Source organism: Manihot esculenta, chromosome 1, assembly GCF_001659605.2.
Source record: "Manihot esculenta cultivar AM560-2 chromosome 1, M.esculenta_v8, whole genome shotgun sequence".
Lineage (NCBI taxonomy): Eukaryota > Viridiplantae > Streptophyta > Magnoliopsida > Malpighiales > Euphorbiaceae > Manihot > Manihot esculenta.
The window spans coordinates 34,716,953-34,734,350 of record NC_035161.2 but is presented as its reverse complement, the minus strand read 5'-3'; the positions used below and the strand labels follow the sequence as shown (position 1 = coordinate 34,734,350).

Sequence of the window (17,398 nt, the reverse complement as noted above, 5' to 3'; positions counted from 1 at the left end):
TGCCATATTCTTCACTGTTGTTTAGTTGTTTGCTGGCCGCAAGTTAGATGTTCCTTGTGGCTAAGTTCTCCTCTCGTTTTTGAGTTACAGGGCCGAAGCTTAGAGAAGACTTTACGACATGTTGTAGCTTAATGTAACAAGTTCTAAAAGATGCCATGTGCTATAGTTTTTCTGTTTTATCTTTATTTTTTATATTACAAATTATTTTTTTATCAAAATAGTTTGAAAATTCAACGACCCGAATCTTCTATATATACATATACATATATATATATATATGTATATATATCAAAATTTTATTAAAATTTCAGTAATTTTTTTAAAAAAGTTATTCAAATATTTATATATCTTATTGTTATAGTACTTTTTTTGATATATCAAATATTTACATAAATTACCCATATATATTAAACAATTATAAAAATATATTTATATCTTTTATCAATATAAAATTATTTCCATCATTATTGGAAAAATAAATTATTAATAATATGTTTGGATAGGGCAAATGGATAAGAGAGTAAAAACAAATTCCTGCATCCTTTAATGGAGATTAGATCATCTCCTCATCATCAAAAGATTTGGGGGTAAGTTGAACACCCTTTTGAAGCTTAATGTAGAAATTATAAAAAACAATAAAATTAACACTTGATTTTCTGAAGCAAAGTACCAAATACCAATTTCCATTTTTAGAAGTAAAAAAAAAAAAAGGTTTGATGAATAATCAGACAAAAAGATAAGCCTCCACCACATCACAATTTGATTATCTTACGCAACGGGCATATTTAGTTTCAGCAAGTGCCATCAATGTCTCGAGGGAGAGAGCTCTCTGCGACTGCAACCACAAAGGTTAGATAATATATTTGCTCCATTAATTTTTCCCTTTTCCTTCTTAAATGGTTTCTTTTTTTGACGCTGTTCATCAGTTTTATTTCCTGGCTTCAGGTATTTCTAAGGTTGCCCCTTTTCTGTTTGATGGAATTTCTATTAAGTGTTTATAGCGTCTCCACTATTATTGTCTTCACTTTTCATTTTGTGAACTATAGTGATTGTTAAAGGTACAGTTGCTGATCATATTAGCCACTCTGTTTGAACTCTTACTTAATTGTGGTTGTTACTTCATACTATTCCTTGGTTCTCTAATTGAATTCAGATACTCTTTAGTTCTTTCAATTGTTTATCAATACGAGCTTAAGCTATCTGAAGAAGCAACATCTCAAGAGTCGATTCTGATTTATGATTTTTGGTGAGCTTGTATTCTCTCTTGGGTATTTCTAGGACATCATTTCTCAAATGGTTCACGCCACTGATTACTTGAATCCCATCCTTCACAACCCCGCTTTCTTGCGTTCACAACTGTATTGAACTGTGCGCATATGGAGGTTTTCCTATGCATGAGTGAAATCATTGAAACACCAGTGAGTAAAAGCTTTGTTTTGTGGATGATGAATGGTAGAACTAGAATTCAGGCAATTGGTGGCATGAAACGATAACTTACTTCTAATTTAGGGTTGGATGGATTATGATGACTGCCAGGCTTCATTAACCTAGGAGGAGGCCAGGCCCAAGAAGGCAATACTGGCCTAAAGTCCATGAGACTCCCTTGACTGACCGGTCCAGCACCCTCAGCCCTGATCTGAATATGCGGAGCAGACCGGGTCGCTCACAAGCTCAGGTCCAGTAGGTAAAAGCTCAGCCCGGTAACGTGGCCTGAGGAAGGACAGCAGGCCTAGTCACTTCGTAGCCCCGCCCGCAAGTGCGCCGAAGGAAATTAAATGGCCGTCTGGCGTGGAGAGGGTGTCTAACGCTTTCGTACGTACGGACCTGCGTGACAGAGGCAGGTGACACTGTAGTAGAGAGGCCGTTAGGCGTCACTAGCAGACAAAAAGGGAAGGAATAAAAGGAGAGGAACACCCTCCTCTCCAGCCAAGCTTACACAACTATTGTAAACCCTATTCTCTGGATTTCAGAACATCAATTGGCGCCGTCTGTGGGAAGCAGTTTTGGAATACTGAGGGTGCTTATATCAGACAATGGCAAGCAGTTCGACTGCAAGATCTTTAAAGAGTTCACAAGAAACATGAACATTTGGCATAAGTTTTTGTCGGTGGCCCATCCTCAAACTAATGGCCAGACGGAGGTTACAAACCAAGCTATCCTCCAGGGATTGAAGAAGCGACTGGATAAAGCAAAGAAGAATTGGGCAGATGAGCTCAATAGCATCCTGTGGGCATTCTGGACCACCCCTCGGACGCCAACGAAGGAGACACCTTTCGCATTGGCATTTGGTAGTGGAGCTGTGGTTCCTATTGAGTTGCAAGTTCCCACTCACCGAGTCCAGTTCAATAACGAGGATACCAATAGTGACAAGTTAAGGAGTAACTTGGATGCCCTAAAGGAGATCAGAGAATGTAAAAAGATAATATTTGTTGTTATCTTTCATAATAGAGATTACAACCTATTTATACATGAGAGACGATATCTAAACAGGAAGGAAAATCAAGCCTATGATTATACAATCCCTAAGATTAAGCAACTGACCCATCTATTAATATTTACTTCCTATATTAACATATTTATTTTCTATAACTTATAACACTCCCCCTCAAGTTGGATCATAGATGTTAATCATGCTCAACTTGTTACATATATAATCAACTCGAGTCCCATTTAGAGCTTTAGTGAAAATATCTCCTAATTGTTCTCCAGTTCGGATATGTCCTGTTGATATTATCTTTTGTTGGACCTTTTCACGAACAAAATGACAATCAATCTCGATGTGTTTAGTCCTCTCGTGAAATACTAGATTGGAGGCAATGTGGATAGCTGCTTGATTATCACACCACAACTTAGCAGGCACCAAATTTGTGAACTCAACTTCTTCCAACAGTTGACGTGCCCACAAGATTTCACAAACGGCTTGTGCCATGACTCGATATTCAGATTCAGCACTAGAACGGGAGACCACATTTTGCTTTTTACTTTTCCATGTGACCAAGTTACCTCCCACAAAAACACAATACCCAGTAGTTGACCTCCTATCAACTTTTGAGCCTGCCCAATCAGCATCAGAAAAGCATTCAATATTTGAGTGCCCATGGTTACCATAGAATAGGCCTCGCCCTGAGGCCCCTTTAAGGTAACAGAGAATCTGTCCCAGAGCATTCCACTGGGCAACAGTTGGAGAGGACATAAACTGACTTACCACACTCACTGAATATGCAATATCAGGACGAGTTACCGTCAAATAATTCAGCTTGCCAACTAATCTTCTATACCTTCCAGGATCTGTAAATGGCTCACTGTCTTCTGTGGTAAGTTGAAGGTTAAGGGTCATTGGGCACTACAAGGCTTAGCATCCAATTTTCCTGTTTCTGCCAACAAATCAAGAACATATTTTCTTTGAGATAAGAAGATGCCTTTCTTACACCGCATAACTTCGATTCCCAAGAAATATTTCAAGGAACCCAAATCCTTTGTATGAAACTGTATTTTAAGAAATTCTTTTAGGGATGTGATGCCAGCAATGTCACTTCTTGTAATAACGATATCATCCACATATACTACAAGCAGAATTACTCCACTATCAGAATTTCTATAAAACACTGAGTGATCACACTTACTCATCTTCATTCTAAACTGTTGGACCACCTCACTAAACCTGCCAAACCATGCCTGAGGACTCGGTTTCAAGTCATAAAGAGATTTTTGAAGTCTACAAACCTTACCTGACTCCCTCTGAGCAACAAAATCAGGTGGTTGCTCAATATAAACCTCCTCCTGAAGATCACCATAAGGAAAAGCATTTTTAATATCCAGTTGATGCAAATGCCAATCATGAGTGGCCGTCAAGGAAATAAACAATCGGACAGATGCGAGCTTGGCAACTGGGGAGAATGTATCAGAATAGTCAACTCCATAAGTTTGTGCATAACCTTTGGCCACTAAACGGGCCTTGAGGTGAGCAATAGATCCATCAGGGTTTACTTTCACTGCAAACACCCATTTGCACCCAATAGCCCACTTTCCTGGGGGTAAGGACATCAACTCCCAAGTACCATTAGTGTCAAGGGCCATCATTTCCTCTTCCATTGCAGCACGCCAACCAGGATGGGACAAAGCCTCAATAACAGTTTTGGGAATTGAAATAGAATCTAAAGCAGTGGCAAAACAACAAGAAGAGGAGGATAATTGATCATAAGAGACACAAGATGAAATAGGATAAGTGCAAGTACGTTTACCTTTGTGAAGAGCAATGGGCAAATCCAAATCAGACAGTGAAGGATCAGTGGGAGCAGGATCGGTCGACGAAGAAGCGGGTAGTGGAACGGAGTCAGAGTCCTCTAAGCGTCTGGAATACACATGAAAGATGGGAGGGCGACCTGGCACATGAGCGAAAGGTGTAGGAGTAGTCTGAGGAGACAGAGAGCGAACAATGTATAACAAGAGGTCATCTTCCTCCTCCTGGGTGTTATAAACAGATGATGGCGGAAAAAATGGAGTGGACTCAAAGAATGTTACATCCGCAGACACAAGATACCGATTCAGATCAGGAGAAAAACAACGATACCCTTTCTGACGTCGAGAGTAGCCAGGGAAGACACATTTGAGTGATTTGGGATCCAATTTAGTAACCTGTGGACGAACATCACGAACAAAACAAGAACAACCAAAGATACGTGGCTCAATAGGAAACAAAGATTTAGTGGGAAACAAAATGTTATAAGGGATATCACCATGAAGGATGGAGAAAGGCATGCGATTGATAAAAAAACAAGCAGTGGATGCAACATCAGCCCAAAAACATTTAGGTACCTTCATTTGGAATAAGAGGGCTCTGGCTACTTCAAGAAGATGTCGATTTTTTCTTTCAGCAACTCCATTTTGTGAAGGAGTGGCAACACAAGAGGACTGATGAAGAATCCCTTTTTGTAACAAATAAGATTGAAATTCCCCAGAGAGATACTCTTTAGCATTATCACTTTGTAATATACAGATGGAAGTATTGAATTGGGTTTGGATTTCAGCATAAAATGCACAAAAAAAATAAAATAATTCTGAAAGACTCTTCATTAAAAATAACCAAGTAGTACGAGAGAAATCGTTAACAAAAGTAACAAAATACTTAAAGCCAAACTTAGACACAAAAGGACAAGGACCCCAAACATCTGAATGAACTAACTCAAAGGGGGACGAAGTCCGTTTATTGACTCGAGACAGTGTAGGTAAACAATGATGTTTGGCAAATTGACAAGACTCACAATCTAGAATAGACAAAGAATGAAACTGTGGATATAACTTCTTCAAAGCCGAGAGAGAAGGATGCCCCAAACGACAATGAACATCAAAAAGTGTTAAACGCATGGAGCATATCAGAGATCGAGGAGATCGAGGTAGTTGCTGATCCAAGACGTAAAGACCCTCTGACTCACTCCCTCTATTAATAATCTGTTTCGTCGAAAGATCCTGAAAAACACAGTGATCAATAAAGAATGAGACATAACAATTCAATGCACGAGTGAGTTTACTAACGGAAAGCAAATTAAATGCGAACTTAGGGAGACATAACACAGAGGATACAGAAAGAGAAGAGGTTAAGTTGACATGACCAGAACCTATGACAGAAGATTTAGTGCCATCAGCAAGAGTAACATAAGAAGGCGATGTATGAGACTCAAGATTGGACAAAAGGGTAGAATTACCTGACATATGATCGGTAGCACCAGAATCAATAACCCATTTGGAGGATGAAGACACAAGACATGTAGTAGAGTTACCTGACTCGGCAATTGCAATGATAGAGGAGGAATTAGAGGATTTTAGAGATGCCTGGTATTGGATGAATTGTGCATACTCATCTGCAGATATCAAAATTCCCTGATCGGAAGATCCATTCAATTTGTGTTCCGTGATTTTAGTCATCATAGGAATCACATCAATTACGGTGGTGGTTTTAACTTCGGTCATAAGGACAACCAATCCAAAACGATAGCAACAAAAGAAACACAGAATCAGAAAACAGTACCCGGCATGAACAGTACCACGTGAACAGTACCCGGTGTGAACAGTATCGATGAACAGTACCTGTGAACAAAACCCGAACGGCAAACAAACCTCAGATCTGACAAGGGAATGATGTGGCGACTCCAGTGATGGTGAGATCCAAATGTTACCTTTTATGGGTAACCCAAATGAACAGAGACCTAAGTCTCCAAAAATTTTTTTTTTGTTTAACTTGACTAGAGAGAAAAAAAAAAAAATTAAATCTCTACGAGAATGGCTTTGATATCATGTAGAAAGATAATATTTGTTGTTATCTTTCACAATAGAGATTACAACCTATTTATACATGAGAGACGGTATCTAAACAGAAAGGAAAATCAAGCCTATGATTATACAATCCCTAAGATTAAGCAACTGACCCATCTATTAATATTTACTTCCTATATTAACATATTTACTTTCTATAACTTATAACAGAGAAGAAGCTCAAGTCTGCACTGCTGCTTATCAACAGAAGGCACCTCGCTACTACAATAAAAAAGTCAGGGAAAGGAGCTTGAAGGTAGGAGATCTGGCCCCAAGAAAGCTGGAGGCCACAGGAAAGAGAGCTGCAGTGGGAAAGCTAGCACCAACCTAGGAAGGCCCTTTCAGGATAACCAAAGTTGTCAAACCGGGTGTATATCGAATTGAAGACCTGCAGGGAAATCCGGAACCCCATGCTTGGAATATCCAGCATCTGAAGAGGTACTTCCCTTAAAGTGCTTGTAACATGAAGAAAACTCTTGTACTTTGAAAATATGAATGAATTGAATAATGCTATTTTTAGCAAGCAATGTTATTCCTATTATTATGCGTCTTAGTTCTCTTCGAAAAAGAAAGAACAGATGCTAGAAGACCTCAGTGAGATAGGTGACCGGCCTCGGAAAATGACCCCGGCACCACAAAACCGGCTGTGACGATAAAGCGACAGTAAGGCCAAAAGAGCCTAAATCTTGCTCAAGACCTCAGTGAGGTAGGTGACCGGTCTCGGAAAATGACCCCCGGCACCACAAAACTGGCTGAGATGATGAAGCGACAGTAAGGCCAAAAGAGTCTGAATCTTGCGCAAGACCTCAGTGAGGTAGGGTGATCGGCCTCGGAAAATGACCCCCGGCACCACAAAACCGGCTGAGATGATGAAGCGACAGTAAGGCCAAAAGAGCCTGAATCTTGCGCAAGACCTCAGTGAGGTAGGTGACTGGCCTCGGAAAATGACCCCCGGCACCACAAAACCGGCTGAGATGATGAAGCGACAGTAAGGCCAAAAGAGCCTGAATCTTGCGCAAGACCTCAATGAGGTAGGTGACCGGTCTCGAAAAATGATCCCCAGTACCACATAACCGGCTGAGATGATGAAGCGACAGTAAGGCCAAAATAGCCTAAATCTTACGCAAGACCTCAGTGAGGTAGGTGGCCGGCCTCGGAAAATGACCCCCGGCACCACAGAACTGGCTGAGACGATGAAGCGACAGTAAGGCCAAAAGAGCCTGAATCCCACACGAGGCCAAAAAGCCTAGAAACGACAAGCAGGCCTGAAGAGACTGAGCCTCAAGCAAAACGATACGAGACCAAGATCGGAAGAAAAATAAAATTAGAAAAGACCGAGCTACGAGGAATGCAGAAATCACCAGCTCTTTAGCTCAACTAAATAGACGAACTTGCCATTCAGCTTGGACTATCCTATAATGAACGAAGCACTCAAATAAAGTACGAACGGCAACAGCTGAGGGCGCGGTCCAAACCTGGATGATTGCTAGAAAGGGGCATGGAAAAGGGGTTGGATGCCCCGAGTTCACAACAAAGACAAAGATTGAAATTGCCTAAGGTAGATCAGAAACATTTGCAGAGGACTCATCATCGCCCTGCTGAGGCCCGTGAGGCCCATCACCCTCTTCATGAGGTCCAATCGGCAAAGAAGGAGCGCCCTTAGGTAAGGGATTATCGTCCTCCCCATAGCACACCTCCTCCCCATCAGAATCTACTTTAGGAGCTCGGAGCTGAGCTAATGGGGTGGAGGGGGCATCCCTAGCTTCTTTCAGACCTTGGTTGAATCCAGAGGTGAACATGCGGAAAGCTCTGCTCCATATCTCGTTTTTCATCACATCAGAGGCTTTGAACTCCACAAGTCGCACCTCACAGGCCTTCTCAATCTTGGTCTTAGCTCAGGAGAGTCCTTGTAATGTTGAAGATGATCTTCACAGGCCCGCCTGATTTCAGTCTTTAACTCCGAAGAGTCCTTGTACTCTTGTAAACATCTCTAGCAAGCTTGATCGATCTCAGCTCTCAGCTCAGCAGACCCTTCATACTCCTGCAGGCACTCTTCACATGCCAACCGGACCTTGTCCTCAGTAAGTTTGGCATCCTCGAGCAAGGCAGAACACCTCCCCTCCATAACCTTGACCTCTTGGAAGAGCTGTCGTTGCTGAAGTTTCGATTCCTCAGCTGCCGATGCCAGGCCTTTCAAATCCTCGGTGCACTTGCTAAGTTCCTGCTCAAGGACGACAATCCGAGCTAGGGCCTCCTCCCTCTGGGATACCATTGTTTCAAAACGGGCTTGGACGTCATCACGATCTGCTCGAGCTGCCTCACACTGACGCCAGGCCTCATCACGCTGGACCACGGCCTCATCTCTTTCACGATGGGCACTCTCCAAAGAGGACAGCTGCGCTAACACTTCATCGCGACGAGACTGCTGCAGCTGCCCTCTTGTCAGCCCTCCTAACAGCATCCTGAGTCTAAGTCAGCTCCTCTTTAAGGGTCTTCAGATGACCGTGAGCTACCGCGAGCTGACCCCTGGCATCACTTGTTGCTGCGAGATTTTCCCCATGGCGGGCTTCCTCAATTTGGCGGTCCACCGAGCTCTGGAGTGGCTGGTCACGAGCGTCGATCTCCATAAAGACACCCATTACCTGGCAGAAAGAAGATGCAACAAAATTAGAAAACAACGGGAACAAAAACAATCCAAAACAGAGGAAATAACTCACCATGAGGAGCATTTCCCTAACTGTGTCCCCTAGCTCCCCTCGAGTATGGGAGCGAAAAGCCACCTGCTCCCGAGTATAACAAGCTAGAAGGCCAGTGAGAGCGAGTAAGCGTGGGTCTGAGGCATCAGTGACCCCACCGAACATTCTCTCTTGCAACAGCTTGGCAACAATGCTCGTGGGGGACTGGGGAGTGATTTCATCGGCATTCAAGATCTCATTGTCCGGGGCAGAGTATAACGGCTCCACTGACGTCTTCTTCTTCTCGGCAGGAGGCGAGGCTGAAGCAGGCTGCTTAAAGTGCGAGCCCTCTTCGGGGCTGGAGCCATAGCTGGAACCTCCGTGGGAGGAGCTCGCTTACCAATGGCCTCCTTGAGAACGATGTCACCATTGGCCGAGGTCTTTTTTGAGCGAGGAGCAGCTGAAAGGGCTTTGGCCTTTGCCCCATCCTTGGAAATACTCTGGCCAGCTGGGACGACCTCGGCTTCACCCTCGGGAGCACCTTTGACAACTGGCAGGACCTCAATGCTTTCCTGGGGAACACCTCCAATAGTAGAAACGACCTCATTCTTTCCCGACAAGACGTCCTCAATGAATTCCTCAATGACGACGAGCTCCTGGGATGACGGGATTGAGGCCGGCTTGGACTTTGAAGCCGTGGGAGGCCTGGAGGAAGAGTGAGACCGGCTACGACTGGAGGCCTTAGAAGCACCAGAACGGGACTCCCTAAAGATCGGCACCAGTGCACGGGAAGAAGTTGGGACATGAGGGACAATCCTACCAGCTGCCCTAGGGAAGATCATGCGGGCAACCTCCCGAGTGGTGTTGGCCACTGACATGCCAGCCCGGAAAGCGTCTAGGGCAGCTCGCATGCTCTCCCGAGATAGAACAAAGTTCTTTGGTGGCTTAATTTTGTCCATGGGGAGATCAGAAGCTGCAGAAAACACAAATAATCAAGCGAGTTAGTGGCATATCCGATGAAATGTAAAGAGAAAATAAAGAAAGATAAGACCTCAGCTAACAAATACCAGCTTCCTGGCAGTCCTGAAGACTGGACACAAACATGCACTTCTAGACGTCATACTTCCGTTTAACAGAAGTCAGTCTGAGAAGGCTAATCTGCTCAGAGAGGGTCAGTTGGGGAAGGTCGTTGCAGCCCGGAGGTACATCCCTCCAAGGGAGGTCGACTTGCCACGACACCCCGGGGCCTTGTTTCAGCTCCACAACAGCGAACCCCAACCTTTGATGGAATCTTTGTGCCCAGAAAAGATGGACAGCCCCCCTCGAGGGGCAAAGTAATAAAAACTCTGGCTAACCCGGACTAGACGGAAGAAGGTAGAAAACAGGGCAGCCGTAGGGTTGAAACCCCAACTGAGACTCACCGACTCAAAGGAACACATAAAAAGGATGGAATTGGGGGCAAGCATACGAGGGGTAATCCTGCAATAGTGGAAGACCTCGATGAAAAAAGGGGAGAATGGGAAAGTCAGGCCAAACTCGCGTTGCTTGACAAAGAAGACCAGACTGAGATCTCTCTGGGGATCGACAAGACCAGAGGGAGTAGGATCCGGAAGGACGATTCTCTCATTACGGTGGGGAGCCCTAATGTGATAAAGGGGGGTGTCTAAGTATTCGCGAGAAAAGAAAGTTGATAGAGAAGAAGGGGTGACATTAGATTCCTGGTTCAGGACATCAGGAAGCCTGTGACTCTCCATTGCAGTTTGAAAAATGTACCTTGAAGACGGTTTTAGCAGGAAGACGAGAAAAGTGGAGCACGCAGAGAGCAAAAGGAGGAGAAGGGTTTGGTGGAGATTTGAGAATTCGAATTTGAAAACAGTAAAGGCGAGGAAGGGACGTTTTGTGAAGAGCCGTCCTTGGGCCGCGCGGTCATTATGAGGTCTTAGGGATTTACCAACTCATCACTCATGTAATAACTGTTGAGGAGGTAAAGGGACAATTGATGACTGCCCGGCTTCATTACCCCAGGAGGAGGCTAGGCCCAAGAAGGCAGTACTGGCCCAAAGCCCATGAGACTCCCTCGACCGACCGGTCCAGCACCCTCAGCCCTAATCTGAACACGCGGAGCAGACCGGGTCGCTCACAAGCTCAGGTCCAGTAGGTAAAAGCTCAGCCCGGTGACGTGGCTTGAGGAAGGACAGCAGGCCCAGTCACTTTGCAGCCCCCCCCGCAAGCCCGCCGAAGGGAATTAAATGGCCGTCTGGCGTGGAGAGGGCGTCTGACGCTTTCGTACGTACGGACCTGCGTGACAGAGGCAGGTGGCATTGTAGCAGAGAGGCCGTTAGGCGTCACTAGCAGACAAAAGGGGAAGGAATAAAAGGAAAGGAACACCCTCCTCTCCAGCCAAGCTTACACAACTATTGTAAACCCCATTCTCTGGATCTTAGAACATCAGATTATAAATTTTCTCCCACTTGAAATGGGTTCAATCCAATTCCAGCTAGACCTTTACTTGAGCCTGCAAAAAGAGATTTCACAACTTCTAATCCGTGCATTTTGTATTGAATTTATCCAGGTGAGTGGTGTCTTACTGTTGCATGATTAAAGAGCTGGTAAATTAGGATCAGACTGTTGAGCCTTGACCAAGACTTTAGCTATGGGTAACACAAAGATCTACATAGTGTAAGTTTCTCCTCCCTCAGACTTCTCTTACAGAGTTGGTCTCTACTCTCTTGAATTAAGATTATGAGCACATGTTGCATTTGTCTGTTATTTGACTTTGAACTTTTTCCTTCCTGTTTTTTACAGGTATTACTCCTTATATGGACATGTTGAGACAATGGCACGAGAAGTCCAGCAAGGAGCTAATTCAGTTCCAGGTGTTGAAGCAACACTTTGGCAGGTCATTTTTGTAGATAAGGATACTATATAGCTAAAAGGCGATACAATGTTTATGGGAATAAGCGCAAATGACTTTATTTTTTGAGTCTTTATTAACTTAATTTTTTGGGTCTTGGGGGGAGCTAGTGGAAATGGGGATTAACCATAAAATACCAGAAAATTTTCAGAAATGTTAACTTGATGGATTGGAACAGGTACCTGAGACACTTTCCAATGTGATAATGCAAAAGATGAAGGCCCCTCCTAAAGCAGATGATGTACCGGTGATTCAACCAGAGCAGCTTTTGGAGGCAGATGGTTTTATCTTTGGTTTTCCTTCTCGTTTTGGAGTGATGGCAGCGCAGTTCAAGGCATTCTTTGATGCTACCCATGAGCTATGGGCATCCCAAGCACTTGCTGGCAAACCTGCGGGAATCTTCTGGAGTACTGGTTTCCATGGAGGAGGCCAAGAACTCACTGCGTGAGTTCATTCATTCTTTAGCTTCTATATAAATCCATTTTGTTTATATTATTTTTGATATGTGCAGGTCTTTCTTTTAGTAAACATGTCTTGCTAGCTTCATCCTGATTGCCAATATTCAGAAAAATCCACTTGCTTGTCTTATTATCCAATTTCATAGAAAGACTACTCTTATAATAGAGTAGAAAAAGAATGAAAGGTTGCTAAGAAATTATCTTATAATTTTATAAGAAAATGATTGACAATGGCATGTAGTGTGAAACCACTAGTGTAAATGGACGTGGTCCTAGTCAATTGAAATCCCTCTTTATGCATTTTCTGCATTTTTTTCTTTTGTTTGAATGAGTGGCATTTTAAAATTTCCGGTGCCAGTTGACACATAAAGCTAGTAATCATTTAATATTTCATTTATCTCCTGTTTGCAGATTAACAGCCATAACTCAGTTAGCACATCATGGTATGCTATTTGTTCCTCTTGGTTACACATTTGGCAGTGGTATGTTTGAGATGAATGAAGTAAAAGGTGGCTCTTCTTATGGTGCTGGAACATATGCAGCAGAAGGAACCCGTCATCCCACAGAATTAGAACTCCAACAGGCTTTTCACCAGGGCAAATATGTTGCTGAGATAGCCAAAAAGCTCAAAGGTTAGAACCTTCGAGCGAGCTTAAAATAATAATAACAATAATGCTAATGAGTAATCCACTGGATTCCAACAAACAAACATCCAGATGCCGTGCACAGGCATTATAACAGAGATCTTTGGGGAGTGGGTTTGGGAACTGGTGATGGAAGCTAGCAAAAGCAAGATGATAACACCGTATGACAGATTCACTTTATTAATTTTTGGAGGAACCATGACAATTGGCCCGGTATCTGAAGCAATTCAGGGCAGAGGTGATGGTGGTGTATTACAGTCTACAAATGGTGGCTTTTATGGGTAACCTTGGAATTTCTGCTGGCTTCTTACGTCACTTTATTTTCTTAGTTATGTGAAACATAAATGCAAATTGATGTGGTGCGAGTATAGTGGATTACTTGCTGCTGCAGTTGTATATTGCCCTTATTTATGGTTTATAATTTTTGCCTAAATATTTTGTTTTACTTGCTGTGGTTCATGATAAGGTTTTGCCAACTATATTATCGTCTACCAGCATGTATACACCAACCAGTCTTCGCTGGTATTTCTCTGCCTGTCAATGGTACATTTCTCAATTTCTTTTCTTTTTTAGCTGCACATGCAAAAACATGATGCAGGCTGGAGTGTACATCTGCCTATAAAATTTGCGATTCGGCAAATTCAAGTGTCGGTATTAGTATTCCACTTAAGTTTATTTGGAAATTTTCAGTTTTGGGGTAGATGATTGTTTTTCCTTTTTTTTTTTTTTCTAAAAAAAAAAATATTAAAATTTGATTAAAAATAAAGTGCGAACATGCTAAGAGTGTGATAGGCTCTGGCAGGAGAATTATTAGCCCATATGAGTTAAGACGACGACAAAGTAGTTTGTTTCTACAATTAACAAACGGCATCGTTTATGAAGTGAAAAATAATAAGAAAAAACTGGGATTAAAACAAATGAATTGCAGCCTATATAAAAGCCAAAAACCCAGCGCAAGTCCACGTTTCTCTCTCCGATTCATCGCGCACAAAAATGGAGTCGTTCTTACGATCCTGGACTGGTCAGGACCCAAACCCTGACGATTACCGCAACATTCAGTTCTGGTCCAACCCTGAGCGTTCCGGTTGGCTCATGAAGCAAGGCGATTACCTCAAGAATTGGCGGCGCCGCTGGTTTGTCCTCAAGCAAGGCAAGCTCCTCTGGTTCAAGGACAACCGCGTCCTCAGCTCCTCAATTCCTCGCGGCGTCATCCCCGTCGGCAACTGCTTGACTGTGAAAGGCGCCGAAGACGTCCTCAATAAGCCTTTTGCCTTTGAGCTTTCCACCAGCCAAGACACCATGTATTTTATCGCCGATTCCGAGAAGGAGAAGGAGGAGTGGATCAATTCGATTGGTAGGTCTATTGTGCAGCACTCAAGGTCTGTCACTGATTCCGAGGTCGTTGATTACGATAGCAAACGGTAATTTTGAAGATTTTTGCTTCTCTTTCTCGTATAAAATAGGCACTCTACTTCTTGTTGTTGTTTGGTGTTATATTCTCTCTGTGTGCGTGTTTGCGCGCGTGTGCTTGTGTATGTAATTGTGGATCTGTCTGGTTCTTGCTTTCTTTAATTGGAAGGGCTATTTGGTTATTCATCGCTTTTTGGGTTTTCTTGATTGATTATGCTGTTTGTTGAGGATTGTTCCGATACCAATTGCATTTTCTTCATTTGATCCCCTTCTTTTTTTGTTCTTAACTATGTGTTTCTATTGTTTTGCAATTTCAGTAGGCATTTAGTTCTTGAATTTTTGGTTCATTGAAGATCAAGGGTGAATGATTTACCCTAATTGGTTACAAATCCTGCTTTTCTTGTTAGTTTATCGAGTCCGTAAAGAAGGGTCTTTGTCCAGGGACCATGGTATTTATAGATCAAGCCTATATGGTTTTGGCAAACTTTAGATTTTAAGTTGCCAGGCTACAAAATTTGGTCCTTCATTATTCTTCGTAGGATTTTCCGCAGAAGCTGGACAGATTGGTAAATTTCAGCTCTTCAAGTGAAATTCCATAAATGGGGTACTTTCATATCCTCTGTTCACTGGACTCTCGGAGCAGTAGGGATGATGAGGGAGTGAAACTTCCCAAATAGGTTAATATTGATACTCAGAAATATATATTATTCAAAATATATGTATCAGCAATATTTCCATTTTCAAGCTGAATTCTTCTCCCTAGCAATTCTGGTTCAAATTATCTTATACCAAAATGAAAAGGAGAAAGTGAATGCAATTTTATTTTTGCTTCATTTAGACAGCAAACCTAAAGGTCTCAAATAGAGAAATGACATGTTTCTAGAACAGAAACTAGACATAATCCTTTCCCTTTCTCAATGCAGTCCTTCAGTTAGCAGTAGAGCTATCCGATTTCATCACATATTCAGGCCCAATAAGTTTATTTCTGATGGAACACGACACTCTTGCTGCATCACATATGTTCATTTGTCTTTTGGGTGATTCAGCTAGCACCACTCTAGTTCTTAAGATTGAAATCAAGAGTCTTGCATTTTGTTTCTGTTCATGCTAAACTCTTGGATTTCTGTTGCTAGTTGAGCCCTATTCTTCACTTATCCTGTGTACAAGTAGTGGATCATCTTTCCCAATTACTTGTTCTGGCACGCCATTTTTGTGAAACTTTGTAGGTTTAGACCATCTTTAAACATGTCATTAGTAGGTAGGTCTCTCGGCTGTAGACATTTCCAAGAGGAGTATCCCAAAGCTGTGCGCATCTCTGCTAGGGGTTGCCTGACTTCCCATGTTCTGCATTTTCACCCCTCAACTCTTAGTGATCAATTGTAATTATGTTGAGCATAACTCATGAGTTCCACAGTTAAAAGTTTGTGATAAAATGAGTTAAAAAATGCTTGCAACTTTCTTGTAGGAGCAAGATTACAATTGTACTTCATTATTTTACGCTAGTTGTTTATACTGCATTTGGCAATCGCGCTTCTGTCAGAACTGGCTTGACATCCAGCAAATGCATGGGGCTTTTCGGCCAATAAGGATAAAAAAATAAAAAAAATTTTTAAACCCTCGACAAATTTTATCTACTTTGAAGTGCGGTAGATTTTTTTTTCTTTTTTCTTTTTCTTTTTTTTTAAAGTCAAAAAGTTAATAAACAATTTATAAATGTGCGGTCTGATATATATATATATATATATATATATATATTAAAAGTTGATTAAATAATTTTTGTCTGTTACATAAATATTAAAATTTTTAAATTTCTGATTAATATTCAGTTTTGTATTAAATATTTTTTTCACTAAATAAACTTAAACTCTTAACTTTTAATTTATATTAAGATATTTTATTATATGTTTATTAATAATTTTTCTAATACTATTAAAGTAACCATTGTTTTTATAAAATTTAATGATTTTTTTTTAATACAAGAGCTAAATTATTATAAAAAATAAAATTTAAACAACTAAATTATTATAGTCCAACAATAAATTATAATGAAATAACTGTTCTGTTAACAAAAAAAAAATCATATATTATAATAATATTTTATTAAATTTTTTTATTATATTAATATAAACAATTTAATTTAAGTATTTATATTAAATATTTTTTTATTATATTAATATAAATAATTTAATTTAAGTGTTTACATTTTATTTTTATTTTATACATCTGTTTATTGTAATGTATTTTAAAAATTATATAAACTTTATAAAAAAATAATTTATTGAGTTGTATTAAGTTTATTTATTTTAATAGAGTTAAAAAAATATTTAATATAATATTATAATAAAAATCTTGATATAAATGAGATATTAAAAAATTTAGAGATTAAAAATGTAGAGCTTATATATAATGAAAAAATATTTAATATAAAATTATTATAAAATATATTAATATATATTAAAAATTAAAAAAAATTAAGGTTACATGTTTAAAATTTATTTATTTTTTTATGATTAATAATAAATTTTGGAGAATGTATATTTTATTAATAAAATAAAAATTTAAGAAGTAAATTATTTATTATTTAAGAAGTATGAATTAAGTTATAAATTTTATTAAATTTTAATGGTCATAATGTAAATTAACTTTGAATATATATATATATATATATATATATATATATATATATATATATATACTGCACATAGATAAGGTATATTTTTTAATTTTTAATTTTTTTTATTAAACTACTGTATTTATAAAGTGTGGTTAGTTAACTTTTTTTTAAAAAAAATTCTAAAAGTGCTGTAAGTTAACTTTAAATTTACTCTGACATGGAAAATAATTTTTTTTAGACTAAGATTTTATTTTATTTTTTTAACCTTTATTTAGAAAAAGCGCAAATGCATGATGAAAGTTTGGAAATTGTACATTTCATTAACAGGCAAAAAGAAAAAGAGAAGAAAACTCTGTGTTTCTCAAAGTAGGCCC

General features: G+C 40.4%; 3 protein-coding genes across 9 annotated transcripts; all 3 read left to right on the top strand.

The window, feature by feature from the left end:
• The first annotated feature begins 567 nt into the window (after window positions 1–567).
• On the top strand, window positions 568–13,445 carry LOC110614899 (probable NAD(P)H dehydrogenase (quinone) FQR1-like 3). Of its 7 annotated transcripts, none has more exons than XM_043959274.1 (6): window positions 570–849; window positions 6,518–6,747; window positions 11,557–11,663; window positions 11,790–11,883; window positions 12,077–12,342; window positions 12,768–13,445. In XM_043959274.1, exons 3-6 carry the CDS (start codon window positions 11,638–11,640, stop codon window positions 12,991–12,993), a joined length of 612 nt encoding a protein of 203 aa, XP_043815209.1. In that variant the 5' UTR covers window positions 570–849; window positions 6,518–6,747; window positions 11,557–11,637; the 3' UTR covers window positions 12,994–13,445. The 7 variants fall into 7 exon arrangements, with proteins under 7 accessions (XP_043815215.1, XP_043815218.1, XP_043815209.1 ...); XM_021756764.2 differs by having other exon boundaries at window positions 6,481–6,747; XM_043959280.1 differs by lacking the exon at window positions 11,557–11,663 and having other exon boundaries at window positions 568–849; window positions 6,481–6,747.
• LOC122724667 (uncharacterized protein K02A2.6-like) lies at window positions 1,377–6,894 on the top strand. The gene is made up of 3 exons (XM_043960352.1): window positions 1,377–1,452; window positions 1,971–2,411; window positions 6,830–6,894. Exons 1-3 carry the CDS (start codon window positions 1,377–1,379, stop codon window positions 6,892–6,894), a joined length of 582 nt encoding a protein of 193 aa, XP_043816287.1.
• A 485-nt stretch (window positions 13,446–13,930) lies between the features above and the next one.
• LOC110619582 (pleckstrin homology domain-containing protein 1) lies at window positions 13,931–14,592 on the top strand. The gene has a single exon (XM_021763097.2). The coding sequence runs from the start codon at window positions 13,994–13,996 to the stop codon at window positions 14,423–14,425; it is 432 nt and encodes a 143-aa protein (XP_021618789.1). The 5' UTR covers window positions 13,931–13,993; the 3' UTR covers window positions 14,426–14,592.
• Window positions 14,593–17,398: the final 2,806 nt, after the last annotated feature.

Coding starts and splice junctions, on each gene's coding strand:
- LOC110614899 (XM_043959274.1), top strand. CDS start 11,638: ATGGGTAACACAAAGATCTACATAGT. Junction 11,884..12,076: donor TTGAAGCAACACTTTGGCAG/GTCATTTTTGTA, acceptor GGATTGGAACAG/GTACCTGAGACACTTTCCAA. Junction 12,343..12,767: donor GGAGGCCAAGAACTCACTGC/GTGAGTTCATTC, acceptor TCCTGTTTGCAG/ATTAACAGCCATAACTCAGT.
- LOC122724667 (XM_043960352.1), top strand. CDS start 1,377: ATGGAGGTTTTCCTATGCATGAGTGAAATCATTGAAACACCAGTGAGT. Junction 1,453..1,970: donor TGTTTTGTGGATGATGAATG/GTAGAACTAGAA, acceptor TCTGGATTTCAG/AACATCAATTGGCGCCGTCT. Junction 2,412..6,829: donor CCTAAAGGAGATCAGAGAAT/GTAAAAAGATAA, acceptor TGCTATTTTTAG/CAAGCAATGTTATTCCTATT.
- LOC110619582 (XM_021763097.2), top strand. CDS start 13,994: ATGGAGTCGTTCTTACGATCCTGGACTGGTCAGGACCCAAACCCTGAC.